Source organism: Pyrgilauda ruficollis, unplaced genomic scaffold, assembly GCF_017590135.1.
Source record: "Pyrgilauda ruficollis isolate IOZ18807 unplaced genomic scaffold, ASM1759013v1 scaffold58, whole genome shotgun sequence".
NCBI lineage: Eukaryota > Metazoa > Chordata > Aves > Passeriformes > Passeridae > Pyrgilauda > Pyrgilauda ruficollis.
Genome location: NW_024527488.1, coordinates 933,790 through 957,312, shown reverse-complemented (window position 1 = coordinate 957,312; position 23,523 = coordinate 933,790). Strand labels below are relative to the sequence as shown.

The following is a 23,523-nucleotide window of genomic DNA, read 5'->3' as shown; positions in this document are numbered from 1 at the left end:
GCAGAGCTTACATAGGTCTCAATGGGGTGGAATTCCTTCCTGCACCCTGTTGTATCTGGCTGTTGTAGCAGCTTAAAAGTTTCCAAACTTCCATGATCTATCCACAGCAAGATGCAAAATTGTTCCTAGTATCTAGGAACTGTATGCACTCTGCACTAAACTGCTTTCTACTGAGCCAGTTAAGATTATAAAAAGCAGTCCATTATAGGGCAAGCTTTATTTGGAGTATTAAAAGTATCATTAATGATTCATTGACCTCATATTTCTAGCCAAAAGTTCTAGAAAGCGACATTTTCTCTTAAATGCACTATCATATCTAATGACTACTCTTTGGGCTGCCATCCTCACACTCCTGAGAGACAGGAAATCATAACAGTTTCACAGGAGAATTAGTGAAGGCCAAGTGCCAGCCTGTAATTAACAGGGGAAAAGAGGGAAAGCACTGATTATGTCACTTGTGCTTAATAGTCCTTCACTCTCTAAACAACCCTATTGTCCTCACCAGAAATGCTCATGTGCAAAACATCCAGGGCCAAGTGAAGAGCAATAGAACTCTAGCCTAATATTTTGTATTAAAATAGCTAGATAATAAATACTTTGGAGATAACATCAAGCAGCTGATTATGTTAAGCAAGGATAAATTATTCCTCCTTTAGTATTTTCATAGCCAAATTTCCGCTTCCCTAAAATTTCCTCATCAATATGCAGTTTATTCCCATATTAGCTAACAGGAGCTTGATAAATCTAAGATAACCAATTAACAAGTTAAACCTTTTACTTGATAATCAACAGTAAAAATACTTTGCTTACAAAAAGGGAACATAATCTATTAATTTAATAGTGAGAGTAATCCTAACTTTGGAAGGTCAACAAGACAAACACCAGTGAATTTACTAATCTTAAACCATTGTGGCAGGACTCTTCTTTCAGACTTGGTCTGCCCTAAAACACACAAATTCTGAGCAATCACACAATGAAAACTTGAGAAAGCTTTCTCAGTAATACTGGATATTAAGATGAAAGCTGTAAATCATGTTCATACCTCTGCCTATCAGCCCAAGGCCCATAGTTGAAGTCTGTCCCTTTCCCACACACAATGTCCAAACCCCAGCATGGTGGCAGGTCCTGTAATTTGCTGTCTTCATTGCTGGCTTCTCCATCATTACTTTCCTCTGTCTCCTCTGGTACAAGACCTGTATTACATAAAATATTAAACACATTATTAAAGGAAGCTGCTTCAAGTCAGCATGAGAGATGTTTGCTTAAGCACAAGACAATTAGTGTCCTCAGAGCAGTTTGATTTGAGAGCACTACAGTGTGTACATATCAAGACACAATTCAATGCAGACTTCCAGTGGAAGGACAAGAAATATGACCAGAAATGATCCAAAATTGCCACCTGTCCTACACCTGTACACACCATTACCAAATGTGTTGTCTTTTTTCAAGATTCAGGCAATACTTCAAGGGCAGTTAGAGCAAAAGCATATTTATGATAATTCTATTGGCTCCAAAACATTGCATTAGCTCTCTTAGCATTTGGATTTTTCACCTCTAAAAAAAAACCCAAACTATCTTTGTATTTAACAGATTGTACCTGGTTCATCCATGTAGTAATAGATATCAACATCATTGGACTGCATTACAACAAAACCTTCACCCATCAGCCTCGGTGGTCTGCAAGGAAAGAGTGAAAAGATGAAGAGTAAAATTCCACATGCCAAGATAGACCTTGATGAATTCAAGTAATTTCAAATGCAACATATTAAGCATAATGGATTTGCATAATGATTTGAGAAAAAAACCAAACCCTTGATCATAACATTGCTACCACTATTATAACTATTACATTAAATAACTTAAAAGTTTAGTTAACTCAAGCATGAAGGTACCAGGTTCTTCTCCACAAAGGTATTTCTCACATTCTAAACCACAAGTAACTACTGAAGTTTTACTTTCAGTGTTTCTTTCAGTCAAGAGTTCCTTTCTCCTTGTCCTATATTGTTCTTTCACCTGCTAATTGTTTTCTCACTAAAATAGCCCTCTACACCAAAGGGACAAGACTTTCAGTAATTAGACTATTAGTTAATAAAAAAAAGGAAAAAGAAAAAAAAAGCTGTTTCGCCTCAATAACACTTCCCTCAATATAAAAAGATCTAAGTGATAAAGCTAAGAGATGAAACATTTCTCCTAACACTATTATACTGGTATATTACAATCCCTTTCCCACCTTAATTTACATATTAATAATTCTGGTTTTACTGCAAAAGGCACTATTGAAGCTTCTCAGCCACTTTCATAAACTGTCATTTCTTGACAAAAAAAAGACAATTCCTATGACTGTTTGAACGTGACCTGTTAGAGCACATAGCCCATTTTACCACAGCTCACTTTCAAAGGCAGGAAACCTTGGAAAACATGGTAGACTGCAGATGTAGAAATCATGTACTGCCAGAAACTTCAAAAGCAACAGAGCAGGAACCTTGAAACTAAGTTTACTTTGACAGTAACAACAGCAGCAAAAGACCAAATACTTTAACACAAACTAGATATTGGCAATAATTTAAAATGAGATTATCATTATCATTTTAAAGTATTCCCTAATATCTATCCTGAACCTTCAGCCTGCTGCCTCCAAATGTCTACTTTGACCTGCTTTCCCTAGCACCACTTTTTTTCTTTTCTTCAATTTCAGAGGACTTATTTGCAAAGAGTGATAAAAGTGTTGAGATTGATGTTTTTAAAACAAAATGTCAGTTTCCAAGGTGAAATGTTGATGTTTGTATTGATTTGTCAGTCTGTTACAAATTTCATCAAGCTACTTGGCTGTTTTTCATATATTCACTGGCTACAGAAATTTCTGTAAGTTAAAACACCCAGCAGGGTAAGAGTGCAGGCTCTAAAGAGTTGAATATTCTCAATTTCCAGTGAATTCAGCAATTTTTTGAATTTGTCCAGTAAATTAGAGCACATTTTGTGCACAAATGCCATCCGTCAGCCATCAGGAGCTGCAGGGATGGTAAGAGCATAAAAAGCAAATACTTAGAGGAAGCAGGAGGAAAAGCTAATAGTTTGAGTATCTTAATCCTATTTTGTTTTAATCTTGTTTGTTTTCAATATTAGTTGCAGAAATTTCCTTTGTCGTCATGTTGAAAGAGTAAGATTCTGTGCACAGCCACAGAATGTTCTTGGAAAAACATAAAGCCATGTTACAAACAGCAGTATTTGGCTGATAAAAAGCCAATTAAGGTACAAATGATGTACAGTTTATTTTATTACTTCATGCAAGTACTCAGGCTTGTGTTTGACTTCCTTCAGTTTGTTCAAGCTGCCTAACCCTGCTTATGCAAAACACACAGAGGTAAAAGGATCAGCAATCTGTCTTCAAAAGATAACACATTTTCCCCTCTACCAAGTATTACACAGCTTTTGCCCAGTTTTTATTAGTATTTCCTAAACCATGAATCAGCTTCACAAAAGTCAACACCTTAAACCCTTGCATTTCAGCTAGAAATTCAGTGGTGGCAAAGCCTGGGTATAGCTCTTGTACCTGAGAGAAGGAGAACAGACCTTGGACACAAGATGCCACATCCCTGAAAACATTCAAGGCCAGGCTGGATGGGGCTCTGAGTAATCTGATCTGGTTGAAGATGTCCCTACTCATTGTAGAGGGGTTGAACTAGATGGCATTCAAAGAAACCTTTCTAACTCAAACTATTCTATGATTAATAATAGAGCAGAACACACACAAAACCCACAAACCTAGAATAACACAGAAAACCAGTGCTTTCCATAAATGAAATTTGTTCAAAGATCCAAAATCAAAAACCTTCAGAGTGGTAACAAATGGCAACTATCTAAACACACTGAGTAAATTAAAGACATTGTAGCACAAAAAAAAATTCTCTTTTTTGTGTTTCTAAAATAAATAATAAAACAATATGGATACAGAAATACCCCAAACTTACTCATCATTTTGAAGACCAACGTATCTTGGACTCGGAACCAGCATGACTCGAACATTTTCCAATTTTCCCTTCACAATGTGCATGAACTGGTCAAGGTGGCTTGAAGGTGGTTTTGTGGTGTATGTCAAAAAGGCATCATCAAAGTTAATGCAAAGTGTTTGTGGCTGATAATGATTCCCAAATGCCAAGCGACCCTAAATCAAAAAGCAAAACCAGTAACTCACAGGTAATCACTGATCTCTTATATTTACATATCTGTTTACATTACACTCAAACTCTTACATTTAAGTATTTATTTACCTATAAAAATGCAATTGAACCAGCCATGGACAAATGAAGTACATGGACAAAAGTCCTGGCCATAACCTGTGCATATCTATAAATATTACCTTGTATGTTAAACTCTGACTTTTTTCTTCTATTAACTCAATAACAGCTTTCCTGATCCTTTTTTGCTGTCGTTCATTTGGGTTTTTTGAGGCGGGGTGTGGTTTTGGGATATAACATCAACTTTTAAACAATGTGTCCAAATTCCCCTATTAAAACATGCAGGGGGGAAAAAAAAAAGAACCCCAAACACCAGCCAAAAAACCAACACACCCTATACTGTACTACAGCCACAATTTAATTACTTGGTGATATTCTGGAAATCATTACTAAGCCTAAGGCATGAGTATTTCCCAGAAGTTAGAACACAGCTGTGTTTCCACCAGCACCAGCAGGATTTGTGACTCTATCAGGGGAGTGCTGATGATGTAATTTTAGCTTTTTTAAAGCATGAAGGCAAAGAAAAATTTTAAATATAATGTGTAAGAAAAATGAATGGCAAGTGTCATTTTTTAGGCAAATACTGATAGTTTCCTTATAAGGGTCTTTTCACTCACCGTGCTCACATTGACTTTAATGACTGGAATAAGTGACCTCCAGGAAGAAGAGGGGTCTTGAGATTCTGTTTTTACTTTAACACTAAATTTAAAACAAAAAAAAAAAAAGGAGTTAGTATTTTGCTTTTTCTGAAGCATCATGCAAATTTTTCTTCTAGAGGTCATCAGGACACAGATCCTGGGGAACACGCCTTCCCCAGCAGAGTGCCTCCTGCAAAGGACCTGCTAGCAGATGACTGGCCAGGCTTCCCAAGCCTGGGAGAACAGCAGGAAGCACATGGAGCTACACCTTGGTGCTGGACACAAGTAGGAAACAAGCATGCCTTGTTTAATTCAGAGCAATAGTTAAATAAATCTTCCTCAGAGGATCTTGGCCTGTTCTAAATACTCCTGTTGAGGCATGGGATTTTTCATTTCCCAAGACACATCCTCCTCAAAGGCAGAAATCTTTCCTGTGCCTGTCAATAAGGGCTTGAGATAAAACCACAATGAGACTGGCTGGGAGGCAGAGTCCTTACTCAAACTCAGGACTGCCACAGCATCCTGCAGCTGCCCACTCTGAAATTTAGCAACTGGCCAGCAGCAGTGGCAGGACTCAAGTCTCATTAGATCCTCTCTGCTCCTGACAGTAAATCAGTCTGGTGAGGTCCTGCCCAAAGAGAGGCTGATTATTGAACATCTGACTGCACTGCACATAAGCCATGTAATACTCTTTATATTTCCACTCCATGTTTTCTGGGGTACCCCAAAAAGAGGAATTAACAGAAGACAGTTTGTGTAGCTGAACACAAGACCATAGAGATCCTCACATTTTGCCTATTCAATGTCTTGAGCAGCTGTTACTTCTACTGAGCAAAACCATTATTATTCTGCCAGCATAATCCTCTTCAACACATGCTTCCTCTCCACACTGTATTTCAAATAGATTTTTCAGCCTGTCTCTGATCATTAAACAAGAGTGCTTGGTTTGTTTGGCTGTGTTTTTTAATTATTACTGGTAGGAAATCTGAGGAAAGGGAAAAGATTCAGACTGTCAGGCTTGTCAGTGCAATTTCTCTCAGCTGTACTTCCCTCGTTTGGCCTCCAGAGCACACATTAACAAAACATTCCCCAATTAGTTCAGCACTTTGCAGAACAAAGCATCAACAAAACAGCAAAATTAATAACTATTTACCTTTCAAGATTGGTGTGTGTTCTCTGCCTACCATTCACTTGTGCTCTCTCATCATCTTTCTTTGCTGGAATTATTGTGGGATCCAAGCCAAACAGTTCTTGAAGTTGTCCATAAAGCTCAGAGCGGTTGTACACGTGAAATTCAAAGTCATTCACCATAATATACAGTCGAGTTTCTGCCTTTGGATCTAACCAAATAGTAGGAAAAGAGGTTCTAATTCTATTTCAACATTCCCTTGGAATATTTACAGTTTCTCAAAAATGCACATTTTGCAAAAACCAATCCACACAGTACTGAACAGCTGCTGAAGTGCATATTAAAAAGCAGTAAAAAACTCCATGAAATAATTACAGCATTCTAAGCAAATCAGTAAAACTTGGCAAATAAGACAGCTGCATACAAAATATTAAATCTGAAAGGCATTTCACCCTTAGGTCACAGTCCAAAAATAAACCCAGACAAAAACTGCACAAAATGGTAAATGAAGTTTTTCAGTCTCATGTATGAAAACAAACAAATATCTCGCTTGATGCATAGAACAGAAGCCTTGGCAAAAATGTCTGCTTTTTAGCACAGATATCACTGAGAGCAACTCAATCTCAAAACCCAAATGGTTTTCTAGCCAAGCTCCCTGGTACAGCATGCCTGAAGTGGAAAAAAGCTTTCTTTTACAGAGAAACAGAAAACATTAATATGCAGAATTAACCAGATCATACTCATTTTGCACCATCAGCCAACATTCTCACAAATTTAAAATTTCAACTGTTATATCAGCTTGGCTCTCTGATCCTTAAAATCTATTTTAACATCTGCTGATCATATAGAGAGCTGATTGTGACATACTTTGACATACTTTTGCCTCAGAAAGTATGACCTAATTATGCAGTTAATGTGAGGGAAAAGCTTGCACCACTTCCCCCTAATTACCCAGTTGAAAGAGTGCCCATTACACATTGACTCAAGAGACCTGAGCTGCTCTAAAAACCTCATCTGGTCTTTCTAAGTCAAACAGACTTCAGGCAGCTGAAGAATCAATGGTTATTACAGCAGTCCCCAAGCTGTAATTCAGGGGGTACAAACTGAAGGCAGCAAAGAAACGGAAAATTAAAACTCAGAGCAAACATTCGTGGTCAGGGTCAAAAGAAGAAATGCAGATGCCCAAGATCCAAGGTTTAGAGATATCTGCTTGATTAAAGGCACCCAATTTGATAAAAAACTCATCTGTCCCCCAAAATCACACATCTCTGCAACACTGGCCCAATAACAACCCACTTTTCCCCAGCACACCTAAAGTACCAGAAATTTCCATGTAATTATCAAAATATATACACATAGAAAGTACGTTTCCAGAACCCATTGACATCACAGGTTTCTTGAACAGAAGACAGAGAAAAGTTAATGAGCCAGCTTCAGTTCCTTCCTGTTTTCATAAAACCACCATCAAATCCATTTGTTGCCAATCTTAACTTGCATCAATAAGAGTCAGGCAAAGAATGACATGGACAAAGATTGGGACACACAATTGCTCACCCGGGAGATCTCAGCAGCATCAAGAACACAAATAAATGTAATTTTTCAATTCCTGGATGCAAGCATTAGACTTGATTTACTAAATGAAATCATATATACTAATTCATTTACTTAAACGGGATTTAAAGAGACGAGTATCTCTTTTTCCTAACAACAAAAATAAGGTTTGACCTCCACACATCAATTTGGTTGGCTAAAACAGTTTTGGAAAAGAAAGAAAAAAGGGGCAAGGAAAAAGAGACAAGCAAATCTGAATATTATGATACTAAATGATTCAAAGAAGCATTTAGGTAGATTATGTACAAGTAACTACCAGATTGTTTCACAATGTGAAAATTGATAATGGGCTGTGGCACCTAAGCCAAGTCATTGGGGTGTGCCCTATCCACAACATGATCCTCCACCTTTTGTTCCTAAACCACTTTCATTTCCCAAATATATACAAAACCTCAAGTCCCAGCATGACTTAACACTTAAAGAGCATTTTAGTCACGTTACTTTTTTTTGTCAGACCCGGACACCTCTAACTTCTGTGGTTACCTGGATTATTTGTCCACTAATCACGTGGCCTTAAATGCCAGCAAGAAACATTAAAGACCTGCAATGTTGCCAAGCAAAAATGCCACCACAGAGGACAGGCAACCATCTTCACTGCATTAAATTCAATTCCTTTTTTCATTCTTTGAGCTACCAGACAAATATGTTTTAACTAGCAGATGAAGACAATCCTATGAAAACCCGTTGGACAGCAACCTGTGGTTGGCAAAATCTAATTAACTCTAAGATGGGGGTCCACTTCTTGAATTACTTTTTTATAGTATAATGAATTTGAATGGTCCCTACCACCTCATAGGGTGAGCAGTGCCTCAGTAAATAGAAATGAGCAGCTCTTCCAAACTCCTATCACTGCCCAGAGCAGTGTCTCACATTCACCTGACTGACTCTGCATGTAGTACTGCTGCCACTGCTGAACTGGCACTGACACAGCAACAGCTCCATGAGCTTGCTGACAAGTCTAAGAGGCTTCACACCAGCAGAAGCCACTTCCAAAGACAAGGTGGGGAAAAAAAAACCTCCAAACTTCAATGACCCTCTCTATTCGTGTACACAGATGTAGATAGCTGACATTTCCAGACCTCCTTGAATGAGCAATGGAGCTGTGATGCCTCCAAAAGTCAAGAGAAACAGGACCCGAGACTCATCCAACAAAATTCTAATCCTATAAATGATTAAGCACACAGCCCTAGGCTACTTATGCTTTCTCTCTGTGTTTTCTGCAGATAGAATTAATCTCCTGCATCTGTGTTAATCATCCATCTTCAGCCAGAGATAAGGACGAAAAATGACTTTTTTCATACTTCCCCACTTCTGCAACCACAGATGTCATCAAGACACAGGCTTGTCAAATACTAAAGAACATCCCTTACCGTAACACTTTAACTAAAATACTGAAAGAACACACTTGCTGAAACTCAAACTAAAATCACTTGCAGAACATAAGACATCTCTATTCATCATAGTTATCAACTTCAATACAGAGACAATTATGCTTGGACTGCAGCTAATGAATGCTACTATTAAGATTAATGGTTTGTGTCAGGAAGGGTTCGTGTTCTCGATAATGAATCCTGTATTTATTTCATCTCCTCTGCAACCAGTGAACAAATCCATACCTTCTGAGGATCCAGAGTACTTCAGGTACATATTAACAAAGCAATTGCATGCCTGTGATTGTGCAAAGGAAGTGTGTTTCTGTAGGCTACCTGTAAATTGAAACTTTGAAACCTTTTTGGAAAACCTACCGTGCTGCTTCTGCTTTGGGTTGTACATCTTCCACCAGCGAAAAATAATAAATCCATCTTGAATTCTAAATCAAATAAATTGGAATAAAACAGAAGTTGAGAGAGTGACAATCCAACATCCTATAAGCAATTTGTGCAGAGATCTGCAGCTGAGGCAGTCTACAAGCAACATGAAAGCACAAAGCATTACTGCACATGGTGTATTACACAATTCCTGCTTTAGCTGAAACTCATATAAAACCCCACATCCATTTCCTCCTCAAGGCTTTCCAATTCTAACAGCATGAATCAAAACTACAAACTATTTGCTGGCATACTGTTCACAAAACAAATTATTCTGTATCTCAGTAAGTAAATGCCAGCTACTTGGCCAACATGAATCTTTCAGACTTAGGAGCAAGAGCGAGTCAAAAACATAAAAGAAAATACTGTTATCCTTCACACTCCAAAGTGGTTTATTTGACAAATATGAAGGACAACTACCATCTTATCCAGCACTCACTTCTAAATTATAAGGCTAAAGCAGCAAACGAGCTCCCAAGTATGTAGGAGTGTTAAATACTAGCAAAAAAAAAAAAAAGAGACAGTCTAACACTTATAAATACACTGCTCATTTGGAAAACTACATTTTGATTTGTGCTATTTAGATCTGTATTTAAAATACTTATTTAGAAGGGGACTCCCTTGTAAATATGTACCTGATGGACATGTCCTCTGTGATGAAGTAGATTTCACGCACCATGACTTTTCCAGACAGCACAGAAAATGAAAAGGAACCTAATTATAAAAAAAAAAAAAAAAGCTTATTACCCTAAAGCTGTTGATTTTGCGAACAGAGAGAATTATCAATTATCTGAACTGGGTTAACTGGGTATCTTGAGTTCCTTTTCGGATGGGAAGTCAGAAATTCAGAACACAGAAGACAAAGTACACAACTAAAGGATGCTGGGTTTGGCACCACCCAACAATACAACCAAGCCCCTGAGGTACAAAAGTGACTCAGAAACACCCAGGGGCCATGCAAATCTCAAAAGAGTTAAAAAAGCTGTTTTGAACATTTAAAGTCTCAGGACATGGTGTGCAAGACCATAATCAGAGGAACAAAGATTCCTGATGGACTGTTTTTAAAAATTTTAAATGGCTGTAAGGATTTTGGTCCAATTATTACAACAAATTATGTTTGTATCAAAAAGGATTAATAAGTATGAAAAGACCAGCAGGTAATGCAATAGCCCAGATTTCTCCTAAGGCTTTTCACCTCACTCACAGAAAGTACACCATAATTTAAAAAAAAAACAAAATCAACATTAAACAACTGAAACCAAGCTGCAAATCATAGGATTTAATTAACGTTATGTTCTACTTACTGATGAGGTTCATAAAGAATACCACATATTTGGCCAGCCATATCAGCTGCCCTTACTTAATGGCAATCTCACAGAGAAATTTTAATAAAAGGCTATAGATAAGTGTAGCAGCCAGTAAGTATTTAATCTATTTTGCTCTTCAAAAAACCTGGATCTGAACATGGTTTGGAGTACAGTTCTTTGGTTCTTGAGGATATAAGCAACTGAATTGCAAGGGTGTCTGTGGCAGGCCAAGTGTGAGTGGGGTTTTTTGGTTTTAAGTTTCCATTACATTTATGAGGTATAGTTGCAGAAAAAGTCCAGAACTGAAGTCATTGCTAATCTGTGAAGCAGAAAGAGGAAGGCAGAAGAGCAAGTGAAAGAAAATTAAAAGTGTGATCAGTGAGGTTGTGGGCTACAGCCCTCTGTGACTCAGCACCAGATATTTTTGTAAGTGGGTGAGTGCCCAAGTGATTTGCACTGACCTGTTTTATTGAAAAAAGTTTAAAATATTTTAATAAAAAGTTAATGGATTTTGATGCAAAATGTTCTAGCCAGTATCAATTCTACATATCATAGTCCCAGTATGGATCAACCTGTGATTAGTTGTTCTGACAGCTTATTTAGAAAGCAAGGGCAGTGCTGGAACAGTGCTGGAATGCTTGAGTCTCTGCTTGGAATCCACTGAATGTTTTCAAATCACTCTAACGAAGGAACACTGAGTTGACTTCAGGTTTTTAGCAAACTGAGGTACGATAAACAGCAGCAGACAAAGAGTGGCATTACATTAATCATAACTTACCAATATGGATGTAGCCATGTTTATATAATCTGTTAAGAACCAACGTTAAAATGAGTCCAATGTTCCGGGAATTATAGTAAGTTAGGTAGATAATCCATCCACAGGACAATATTGTTGCTGTTGAAAGATTACAATGAATTAAAGCATTTTTTAAAGTACACTGACCCAGATAAAAACCTTACCCATTAGGACTACAAGGCACAGCAGTGTTCTTCCTGCTCTCCAAAAAATTTGAAACCGATGGACAATTTAATGGGTGATTTCAGAGAGATGGTGTGAGAAGGGTGTGAAGAGATGGAGGGGGAACAAAAAGGAGAAATGGGAAGTCCAGAAAAATGCAGATTCTTCACTGCTCTTCCATTCCCCAATATAAAAAAAAACCTGTGCTCCCAGAGGACCTGCAGAAGGCACCACATTATTTCATTACATCACTCACCATCTAAGAAGCCAGATTTTATAAATCGAATTGTAACATGCATTGTCCCACATGGACATTTATTTCAGAACACCCTAAAAAACCCCAACACCACCAAAGTCATACCACATACCTTCCCTACTCTTCTCCAAATTGTGAACTGTAACTTAAATTTCTAATCTTTCATATATTATCACAGGAAGCATTATCACATACAAAACCATTTCCTACACTGCTGCCTCCTGAGAGAAATGTACCAGCCCTTGGGTTAGCAGAAATACCTCAACAGTTCAAGCATGGAATTTGATAGGGAAAAAAGGAAATAGCAATCCAATGAGAAACAAGTTTAAAAAAAAAATTAGGTCTGCTAATCCCCAAAGTAATTTTTACTTTAGTTGATTAAGAGCTAGTAACCTATTTCTAATTACAAGGGTTCTCTAAGCTTCCAGAAGGACAAACCCAAAAGGAATGGCACTGCCAAGGAATGGACTAGTTCTAATTCACCTTACTGATAATTACCATTCTGTTTCACCCACAGCAGAACAGGGAAAAAAAACCCCTGAACTTTGTAAAAGAATTTTTTATTTATGCTAAAAATGGAAAATTTTTATGGAAAAACTGATGTGCAGAAACACATAGGAGCCTTAACTTTGAGGTGAGTTCAGATAATTACTGAAAAAAAAATACCTAGCTGTTCTTCTACTGTTGCTTTATTTTTTTCAGTGGGATACTCCACTGCTTCATAACAGTACTTTGTTGAAAGAGAAAGAGAAGGTGAAAATGACTCCCATGACTTTTGTCATTTCCTTACTAGAAAATGGATCCAGTGTGACCAAAATTCAAGCAGGTCATACCCTTGGGCAATAAGCTGCTTGACAAGTTAAACAAACCAAATCTGTGTGGGTGATTACACAGGAAAGAGCAGGGAGGGTGGAAGCTACATCCCAGGAAAGAAACTCCAGCTGCCATTGAAGGCAGGCACACTCCAAGGACAATGCTCACCTCCCCCACTTTCAGGTGAGTAAGCTCCTCCCTGCTGGTCCTCTGTGGGGAGGGAGAAAGGTGGGATGACTCACACTCTGAGGGTCCATGGAGTTTAATTTGAGGTTAAAGTTCAACTTGGCACTGCTGGATGATTGCAGTCAAGAAGATGCCCTCTCAAGGTTAAACATACTGAGAAAAATTAGGAAACCAGTGCAATTTCCAGTCTTGATCCATTGCCTTCATCACTAGACTCACCTCTGCCACAAACTGTAGCCTTTTTCTTGACCAAATCCCATTAACTTCATTATTATATTCTTGATTTTTAAAGCCTCTTCACTGAAACCAAGTTTTGGAAACTGCATTTCCAAAGTTTTACTGCATGTGATGTTTAGAAATGGTTCCAGAAGTGAGCAATGGCTCTTTGAGGAGCACGCTCATTTCTGGAATTCATCACCTTTTACTGAGAGCAGTAGTTAGCTGTTTCAGCATTCAGGAGAGGAAAACTGATATCTTTTTATATCCCCTTATAACAGGATGCCATAGGTCAGCAGATAAAAGCAAAGGAGGAGAGGCTGGTTGAAATTGGATCAGTTAATAAACATCACTCGAATGTGTTTCTATCAAACCTCATAACAGGAAGCAAGTCAAAGCTTTTGAAGACAAAATTTTCAGATCTATTTGCATCTGTTCCACATTTTACCATGGGCTACTACCAGTGACTTCCCCTATTTTCATCTCAACTACACTGAGAACTCTATGTTGAGTAGAAACTTTCCATTTCAACACAATAAAAGTGAAATACATAACAAACAGTAAGCACCCTCAAATAATTTACCTATATCCTTTCTGTTCAATTTGGCCTACTGAAAAATAACTCCAGAATGTCAACAGCCAATAGACTTTAACTTGTCAGAAGTGAAAGTGAAAAAATAAAGTTGTTGAACCTGTGTTGCCCCTCACTCCAAGTCCAAGAGTCAAGGCTGGAAAGCAGGCATTATCTACCTTCGGAAAAGTCTGAACTCATTTCACACTTTCAGTATTGTTAGATGGACCTGAGTACAACTTCATATTTATTTTGCTGTCCTTGAGCCACTTGTTCGTAGATGAATAAAAATGCCTACACCAATATAAGCAATAGCACTAGTGCTAAAAAAAAACCAGCATACCTAAATCAGGCATGTTTACAAATGCAGCTCATAACTGATTAAATGACAGCTGGGCTTAAAGGCTCATTGTGGAACAAAATTTAGTCAGGAAGCTGTGTCATTAAACACAATAATCCTTAGATCACTTTCCAAACTACACCAGATTAAATGGCAGGTAGGCACATATTGGAAGTTATTGTAGCTGACTGTCATGCTAATCCTTTGTCATGGTATCATAGAAGAAATTTAACCAAAACAGAAGAGTTAACCTTACCTACTAACAGCCAAACCACGTTGGAGTCATGTTCTGTGAGGAAATCTTCCAGCTGCGTGATACTTGGGACAAAACTATCATTTTTTCTTTGATCCATTGCTACACTGTTTTTGCACCAGCACCTATAGAACTGAAAGAAAAAGAAAACCATTCCAAAACCAAAATGAGTAACAAGCACAGTACAGTTTGGAAAAAACGGACTATGTGCCATCTTAAATCATCTCCATCAGTCTGTTTCACACAAATACAAATGTACTTGTTTTATTCCTTCAATAACAACTTCATGATTCTCAGCTACCTCCTCTTCTACTCCAGAGCTCCAGAAACACTTTCACTCATCTCTGCTGGAACAGTTTCCTGGCACAAGACTGCTCCAAACAAACTACAGAGCAAAAAAATACCAAAATATGCTCTCCAAATTTAGTACCCTGGATGCCCTGCACAGCATACAAAAGCAAATAAATGTCTAAAACTGTTGTGCCACAGCAGTAAGTCAAAAGGCAATTGAACATACAAGTAAAAATGAGGCTGTATTAAGCTTACCAATATGCAAAAATGTAACATGAGACTAAACCCCTGCCCTTGCAGAAGGGAAGGCCAAAGGAGAGACTTCTAGGAGTTACAGAAAATTCCCAAAACTCTCTGATCTGCTGTGTCCATAATTCTGCTTAAGGATGGATTTGTATCATTCTGTTAAAACCGACTATCTGGTTGATCTGTTACAGAGAACAGAAAACCAGCCCTCTCATCTTACACACACATTCAAATCACTTGCAAATGGGTTATATTAATCAAATGTGATTAGCAGGTAGTTGCTCAACTCAGCAACATCTGTAATTACACAGCAGTATTTTTGTTGCATTGGTTTCATTTGAAGTCTTCTCCCTTGGATGTTATCTGTCAAATCTCCTTACAAAAAAAGAAGCATTAATTCTGCTTCTTTTTTTTTTATTTTCTAACACTTTCCAGCTCCTGGCAGCCTGTCTTCCTGACAGTATTCACCCCTCAAAAAATATGAGTAGACTTGATTCCCCTTTGTTATGAAGTCTCTGCTGGTTTCTCCATCAAGGGCTCTAGAACATAAAACTAATATTGAGGTGTCCTTTATTTTTCAGCATAACAGCTTCGAATAATCAGTTTTTGCAAATGTTTGCAGTAAATGCAGCTATTCATCTGTTTTTCCCTTTAATACTCAAACTGCTCTAATTATTTTAACTGGAAGAAGTTGGGAAAAAATTACTTTTAATGCACTTGTTTCACTTGTTGTACCCTGAACCAACAGCCTGTGTTTAGAGCAACTATAGGATTACAGTCCCAAGAATAAGGGTTAATAATTTGTTCATTACCCCTCCTGCAAGAAGGAACAGAATGGGGAGGAAATAAAATTGAAAGCAGCAACAGAACAAAGAAACAACAGAAAAAAAAGAAACAACAAAGAAACACCATGAACCAACACCAGTTTCAAGCAGGGATGATAAAAAAGCTACCACCTTACTCCCCTACAAGGGGGAGGAATAAGAGGAATAAACATCACACACAGGCACACAGGATAAGAAAGGAGCCGTTGTTTCAGAAGGGACTTTAGAACAGCAAATTAAATCACATAATGGCACTGTGATTTGCTTTAAGACATCCACAGTACCTTAATAAAAAAGCCACATGCCAGTTTGTATGATGGAGCAGATGATGCCTCTGCAGGCAGCCTCCGGGAGCCTTTAACCCCTGAATCACAGGGTAAAGAGAGAAAGCCAAATCAACACTTCCAGCATAAAAGGATGGAAGGACTTGACCTTGCCCTTTCTCACCAAAGGGCAACAGGGTCACTCTGTTGTGACCAAGACCACCATGGAAATGTTGTCAGTAGGTGAGGACTGCGTATCTCTTTCCTCAACCACCAATATTTATCTCATCAAGAAAGCAAACCATGGCTTTTTCCTAAGAAATTATCACCCAAAACCACAAGATACTGAAACATGATTAAAAATCATTAAAGAAAACCGTGGCAAGACAATTTGGAGACTGAAAGTATTGAATCTTGATACTTAGTTACTTAAAGACATTTTTTTCTGGGATACATTTGTTACCTGCATGCAAATAAATTCAGCAATCCCCCATCATTCATCATGTGTCAATACAACATATTTGAGTTTCAAAGATGATCCTTTAACACCCTGGCCCACAGATTTTTTTTTTTCTTTACTTAGGGTAGTCTTTGCCTTTGATCAAGTTCCTGGAGGGAGGATGCTGGCAATAAAAGTATAACCACCCAAAACCAGGCAGTAGCAGCACCTGTACTGGATGTAAGCTCTCAACACACCTCTCAGAGCAATCAGGTGCTTAATCCACTTAGATGATTAATTACTGCAATAAAAAGGGGATACAAGCAGAGACTTAAGGAGTACACACTGTTCATAATGCCCCTGTGCATTTATAAAGCCCAGAGGATGAAGGGGCAGGACCTGCACCATCAGGATTGCTTAGAGGTAGGGATGCAGTCTTTTCAGAAGGGGTATTTGTTACTTTCAGTAACCAGCGTTTCTTTCTGCCCACAGGGCTGCACCTTCCAGCCCCTATACACTGTAACCATGGGTTTAAATCCTGGGCCTGGCAGCCTCCCTGTTCCATGCCTATACACTGTAACCACAGCAATGAGTCCCGCAGGCCTCTCGCTGCCCACACGCTGCTACATTTACTCCCGTGTGCAAACAACTTGGCCATCAGAGCAAACTGCCGCACTCTCCAGGAGCAGTGATCCACAGGCTGCTGGGGCTGGAATGTTCTTTCATACTGCCTACTGTATTCTCTGAAGTAAACTCTACAAGGAACTGCTCTTGGAATGACAAGACCCGAGGGTGTGAAACTGACTCTTGATAACCATACAAATACACAAAAGAAAATGTAACAAAGAGGAACAGAAACCCAGAACTTCACATTTGTATCTCTACATTTATTTTATCATCTTTTCTCAAGGCCTGTGCTGTTCTGTGCTGAACAGCTCAGTCAGCATGCTGAAATACAATCCAAAACCATGACAAGTGCTTGGATTTATTTGCCTTCCCCCTTGCTTTATTTTCTAAGCACATTTTTACTATTCATTATGTCACTTGTGGCTCTAATTTTCCACACACCACGTTAATAAATACAAAATGTATTAGCTTTCTCCTGGGAAGAAGAGAGGAGAAAAGAAATATTCTGTGGCACTGAGGTGACAGAACACTGATACTCATATTTTATCTTCACAGCAGTCCTTTAGGGTGTCATGCAGTTGTCTTTCTCCAAATGAATATCTGAAGCAAGGAGAGATAAAGGCCAAATCCCTCATTTACGATGCCCAAACTGAAATACTAGGGGTCTGCTTTTCAGTTTATGCATGTTTGGAACACTTAGCAGGCTCAAGGCAGACACTGGACTGCCTTTAATATATGAGGGTTTGATTTTACTGTGAAGTTGAACCTCATGGTCAGCCAGGCTGTTTTTATAGCAAACACATATACTTAACACACTGTAAAAAGTGAATTTTAATTACTTGTGTCACACATAATCCATTCTTCACAGTACTAAAAAGATGCAAGGGAAGTTATAATCCTGGGGGGATGCACTTCATTTTCAGCCTGCTTCCAGTGTTACAAGTCCAAACCAATTTTCACCTCAAATATTCCATGCCTAAAATGCCAAGTACTCAAAAGCAGCTGCTCCTAATCTTTATAAACTCATTCCAATCACATCAGATAGGTAAACTCGTTTTAACCTCAGCTTGGCAAATTAACTCAACACCAAGAACAAACCTCTGCTTGAGCTAAGTCATTAAAAATTTACAGGAGGCATGCATAGATGCAAGAGCTGGCAGGAGAGAAACCAGAAACTCGGTGACCAGAGTGCAGCCACTTGGCAGGGACAGCTGCGCCCACCTGGAAAAGGTCTGTCCTGCACCTACAGCTGAGCACAAAGGCAACAAATGTTTTACTCGGTGCCTGGGAACCTTAGGGGGATGTGGGTCTTGAGCTGGGCAAGAAGAGGAGAAAGAAAAAGAAATGGCTGTTTACCACATCCTTTGTAAAGTAATTTTCCTGGCACTCCCTTGTAGACACAGCTGAATAAAAGGGGTGTCCAAAGGTGGGGGGAAAACTGGCATTTTATATTGATAAGAAATATTTTTATATGGTCATGAAGCGGGTAGGGAAATAATGGACATGGCCAATTCTCTAATTACTGCTGGAATTCTCAGGGGGAATAAACCAGGAGGTTAAATCTGCCAGACATATCCCTCAGATCTTCACAGAAATCAAGTGCTTATCGAATATATGTTAATTGGTGTTATTAGAGGTTAACTGCCATTCCGAAGATACTCCCAACTTCTACAGCAATTACTAATCAGTGGAGTTACAATTACACCCAAAGTGACACATTAAATGACAGGAGGCAAATCCCCCTGGTCTCAATAAATGCAAACAGACGACATGCCTGGATGCCTCATCTCAAAACAGAAGCCATACCTAATGCAGCTCTTTAAAGGAAAGAAAAGTTTGGTTTTTTTTGCATTACCCACTCCATGACTGCCTTTCAAAGGGTCTCCAGCACTTCTGCTCTGAAATCAGAAGTTTAGATAAGTAAATGATATAATAAAGGAGACTCACCAACACAGACACAACTTTCCTCTCAGGATATTCTTACACTGTCAGCACCCAGAGGCACACTAAACACATCTCACAAAACAAAAAGCTGCCAACCTTGGCGCCTGTCCCAAAACTCTCCAGCTAGGTCAAACACTTCAAACCCATCCCAGCACAGCTTAGGAAACTCAGCTACTCTTCAGTCAGCAAGCAAAGGAAAGAGGAAGGAAGAGAAGGAAAGTTGTTCTCAAAAAAAACTAAAAAAAAATTTTTAAAAAATCAGACAAAAAACCAAGGGAAGTGACAGCACCCACAGTGCAATTCTGCCACAGGGCAAATTGCATTGCCTTCATACCTGGTACCCAATTAAAATTAGCTCTGAGCTTTTCTAAGAAAACAGCAAAGAATCAGGTCTATTTCCCTCCCTGTCTGCCCGTGCTTGAAGTCCCACTAGCGGTAAACTGTAAACAAAATAAACTAGAGCTTTAATTATACTAATGAAATCCTGCTGCAACCCCCAGCAGAAGCAGCTGTGCTGAAAGCAGAGCCCAGCACAGCCACACCTGGCTGAGCCGGTGTGTGGACAGCCTTAGTCAAACAAAATTTGCACTACAGTAGCTTAGCAAATAACAGATCTACTTCAAAATTAATTAAATCAAAATTAAAGCACACTCAAAGGAACAGTAAGATACAAGATTAAAACCATTCTCACAACAACCCACCGAATGAGGTAGAGTTTCACAGCACAAGAGGTAGCTTTTATTTATCTATTTTTAATAGTACATGACATGAGTTTTCCTAGGAAAGAGATCAAAGACAAACTCCTGCTATGGCAACCAACACACAGTACTTCCATTGCTAGCCTAGGAATCTCTAGGTTGAATTGGGATGATTTTTCATTTAACTGCTTAAAAGTAAAATACTTCTTAACCTTGCCTTCCAGACTTCTTCAGGGGAGCCGGTTCTTTTCCTGCTTACAATGTCAGGCTTTCATGCTGCAGAGGAAAAGAAGGACAAAACCAAAAAAAAACAACAAACAAAAAACCAAAAAACCCCCCAAAACCCACGAGCAGCGGAATCTAAAGGCTTACATCAGGAGAAATAAATAAGAATTTCCCTCATGCACACTCCTCAACTTCAAGGGAAAAATCAAAATATTGCCTTTGGGGCCTTTGTTGTTGGTCTTAACAACAAGGCAATAACATTTTTTGCCTCCTCTTTTTTTCATTTGAGTACAGCACTGTACGTTTGAAATACTCTATGAAAGTAAGCCATCTACTCCACACCTATGAATTCTTCCAGAAGTATACTTCCTCTAAATTTCTCTTTCCCCACAATTTGGGGAAAGAGGAAGTCTTTGCCATAAATCAAACTAAGAGTCAGTCTTGTAGCTACACACACCATCATCCTTAAGGGAACTACCTATACCTGGAGTCACCACAAAGATTTTGGTGCAGCAACAAGTGCTAGAATAAGTTATGTGAAGAGATAAGAAGTGACTAGGAGAAGCTATTACACATGACAGTAAACACAGGATAACTCTGCACACTGCTAACTAAAAGCATTAACTAACCTCTTGCCTATTTCCCACAGGATAAAATGGTGCAAAAGAGCAATCACCAAACAGCAGCTGATGCACATTTCACATGCCAAAGTTCTCTAACAGCATTCCCAAAAGGGTGAGTGACTTCAGCACACCATAAACAAGGATAAGATCTCCTTAAATGTGTCCATACCTTCACACAATGAGCCCAGACTATCCACCACGGGTAAAACCTACTCATGACCACGGTCAGAATGTGCAAATTCAGGCCATGACCCTAAACAAACACCCCTGAACGTCCACTCAGAGCCAACTGCCTAAGTGGATGCTCAATACTGTTTTTGTCAATGACTGTTTGAGTAACCTATTAACATACTTTAACAAACAAGACCAATAGTCCCTCCTCCCGTCCAGTTTTTCTTCTCAGTTGCCAAAATTTCTGGTCCCACTGTAACTGCTCACTACACATGAAAAGTAGAGGTGGGGAAAAAAGGCCCTGCACGGCCACAATAAAAAGAACAAGCCAGAAAAGCAGAATTACTGGATTAAGTGACACAACAGAAGAACTCACATGGCAACAACGTGGCCTTCTCTATATTAAACCTGATAAAGTTACACATTGCAGCAAACTGCCAACTTGGGAAGTTTTCACAAAGTTGAGTGAAAGCTGCTGTGGAGATGTGTCTTATGATGGGAAACCAGTCCAGACAGAAATTGTGATTGGGATATTTGCTACATGGCCACCTCCAAAACACACCTCCCCCGTATCAGTGTTATGTTACATATTATATCTGTTATGCACACCTTACATTGGTATCGAGTTTTTTATTGATAATGCAAAGTGCAAACACGTTATCACAACATCATTATGTATCATTACCACTACAGCTTCAGACACACCAAAAAGCAAGGGCACGTCGTGTTAAAGCACAGTGTGTGTGTTAAACCCTCTCAGGACGAGAGGCACTGGCAGACATCGCCTTTCACCACCCAGGGACCAGCACAGGGAAACTTCCCTCGCAGGCCAAACACAACCGGAGGCGCCTGAGCTCCCGCCCCCTGGCCTCACAGCCTTTCTGCACGGCGTTACCCCACGCCAAGGGAAAACACTGAATCCCAGACACCGGAGGGGCTCTCCTGGCACCGCTCCCCCGCCGAGCGGGAAGCACGGCGGGACCGGCACCCGAGGGTCACCACACCGCCCTCCGGTGCGGAAGGACAGGCACCAGGCCTCCTCCCCGTCCCGGCCCGGCAGAGCCCCGCGCCGAACCGCGGCTCCTCCCGGTGCGGGGGCGGCTGCGTGTTCCCGGCAGGCCCAGGGCGAGCGGCGGGGCCGACCCCTGCGCGACGGGCCCATCCCGGTGGGGAGCGGAGCGCAGCCCGGTCCCGGCTCCCCCCCGCACTTACGCCATCGCCCTCCGCGGCTTCTCCCCCGCGGACCCGGAACCGGCGGCGGCGGCAGCAGCCGGGGCCCTCCCGCACCTCACGGTGAAGGCGCGGCCCCGCCCACGGCGCCGCCGCAGCCAACCGAGAGGCGCCGCCGGCCCGCCCGGCCAATGGCGAGGCAGTCCGCCCCCCGCGGGGGCGGGACCGAGACGCCGCTCCGCCAATGGCGAGGGGCGGTGCCTGCCCCGTGTGTGTGTGCGGGGAGCCGCGCCCGCCCCTCCGCGGCGCGCGCAGGCGCGGGCACAGCTGGAGCGGCCAGATGTGCGCGGCGCGCCGGGGGCCGCGGGCGTGGCCGGGGCCGGTACCTTGCGGAGCTGGCGGGCACACGGCCCCGAAATTGGAGGCTCGCTAATGGATCCCTCTCCCGGCGCGGTTGGCTGCCCGTTACGTCGGGAGAAGGGGTGCTGCCCGCCCGGCAGCGGCTGGCGGAGCGAGCGCCTGCGCGCCCGCGGGTACCTGCCGCTCGCCCCTGTCCTCGCAGCGCTTAACTGCGAGGCACCGGAGAAGTTTGTTGGCCGAGCCGCCCGGTAACGGGCTGTTCGTTTTCCCGCCCGTTGTTTGTGCCCTCCGAAGCAGGTGAAGAAAGCTGGCCCCCGGACACCAGATAAAAAGTGAATTTTTCATGCGTTTTTGGACCCATATGGCCATGACTGACTGCCAGGTGTAGCCAAATATGATAAATACACAGATTTCTGTAGAATCGCCCAGACATGGTAAAACACATAGATTTCTTTAAAATCAGCCAGGCGTGCCTCCTCCAGCCTTCAGTAGCACACTAGAGGAAACCAAAACAGTGACTCTGTGTGTGTGTGTGTGTGTGTGTGTGTGTGTACATGTACCTTCTTCCACGAGGTCCTTGCACACTGTCAACACTGGTGCTGAGCTCCACATTCCCTCAATGCCCCCGAGGCTTCCAGAAGCTGCACCATGCCGTGTTTCCTGAGGGATACCCATCCTTGGGCTCCTGGATCAGAAGGCTGTTGTATCCCCTTGTACCTGCAAAATAAATCCTGTGGGTGAGAAACACAGATTTCCTAAGCCATGGTGCTGCTCTCACTGGCCTGACAGTGAGACCTGTCTGTGGGCTGCCTGGATTTGCTTGGGCCAAAGTGAAACTGAGCCCAGCTGAGCAGAGGGCTCGTGGCTCCTCTCTGTGAGCCACGTGTTCCTGCCTCCTAGCTCATGTCTGCTCCAGCATTCCGCATGGTTTTCCCTGCAGAGCCAACTTTCAGCTGGATCAGCAAACAGGGAGCATGAGCCCGCTCGCTGCACAAGGGCATGGATGCCCCTGGGGGCCTGGCAGGAGCTCTTAACCTGGCACAGAAAGGCACTGGCAGGATTATCCCTTGAGCAGTGCCACAAACCACGGGTGAACCCTGACCCCAGCTGCCTCCAGCACCCTGCAGGACAGAGCCGTGCTCAGAGCAGCTCCAGGCATGCTCCACCCCGCAGATGGACCAGAATCAAAGCCAGCGTTACCTAACGAGGTTTATCCTCTCTGTTGTCTATTACATTCCCATCATACTAAGCATAGTAAGAAAAATATTGTTTAAGTATTCCTGGTTTTCATATTGAAGGTCCCCCTTCCACCTCCTTCCCT

At 41.0% G+C, this 23,523-nt stretch overlaps 1 protein-coding gene across 9 annotated transcripts in view; it reads right to left on the bottom strand.

The window, feature by feature from the left end:
• KIAA1109 (KIAA1109 ortholog) overlaps window positions 1–21,975 on the bottom strand; it is an 86,822-nt gene extending 64,847 nt beyond the window's left edge. For 6 of the 9 annotated variants that reach the window (XM_041482251.1, XM_041482259.1, XM_041482257.1 and 3 more), the window contains exons 1-10: window positions 15,967–16,033; window positions 14,325–14,454; window positions 11,507–11,623; window positions 10,057–10,135; window positions 9,359–9,423; window positions 6,027–6,213; window positions 4,853–4,934; window positions 3,969–4,162; window positions 1,598–1,677; window positions 1,043–1,193 (exon numbers count right to left, since the gene is read on the bottom strand). In XM_041482251.1, the coding sequence (XP_041338185.1) occupies window positions 1,043–1,193; window positions 1,598–1,677; window positions 3,969–4,162; window positions 4,853–4,934; window positions 6,027–6,213; window positions 9,359–9,423; window positions 10,057–10,135; window positions 11,507–11,623; window positions 14,325–14,421 (1,052 nt within the window). In that variant the 5' untranslated portion in view covers window positions 14,422–14,454; window positions 15,967–16,033. Of the gene's footprint in view, window positions 1–1,042; window positions 1,194–1,597; window positions 1,678–3,968; window positions 4,163–4,852; window positions 4,935–6,026; window positions 6,214–9,358; window positions 9,424–10,056; window positions 10,136–11,506; window positions 11,624–14,324; window positions 14,455–15,966; window positions 16,035–21,884 lie in introns of those variants that run through there. The other 3 variants (XM_041482254.1, XM_041482255.1, XM_041482252.1) reach the window with 2 other exon arrangements.
• Window positions 21,976–23,523: the final 1,548 nt, after the last annotated feature.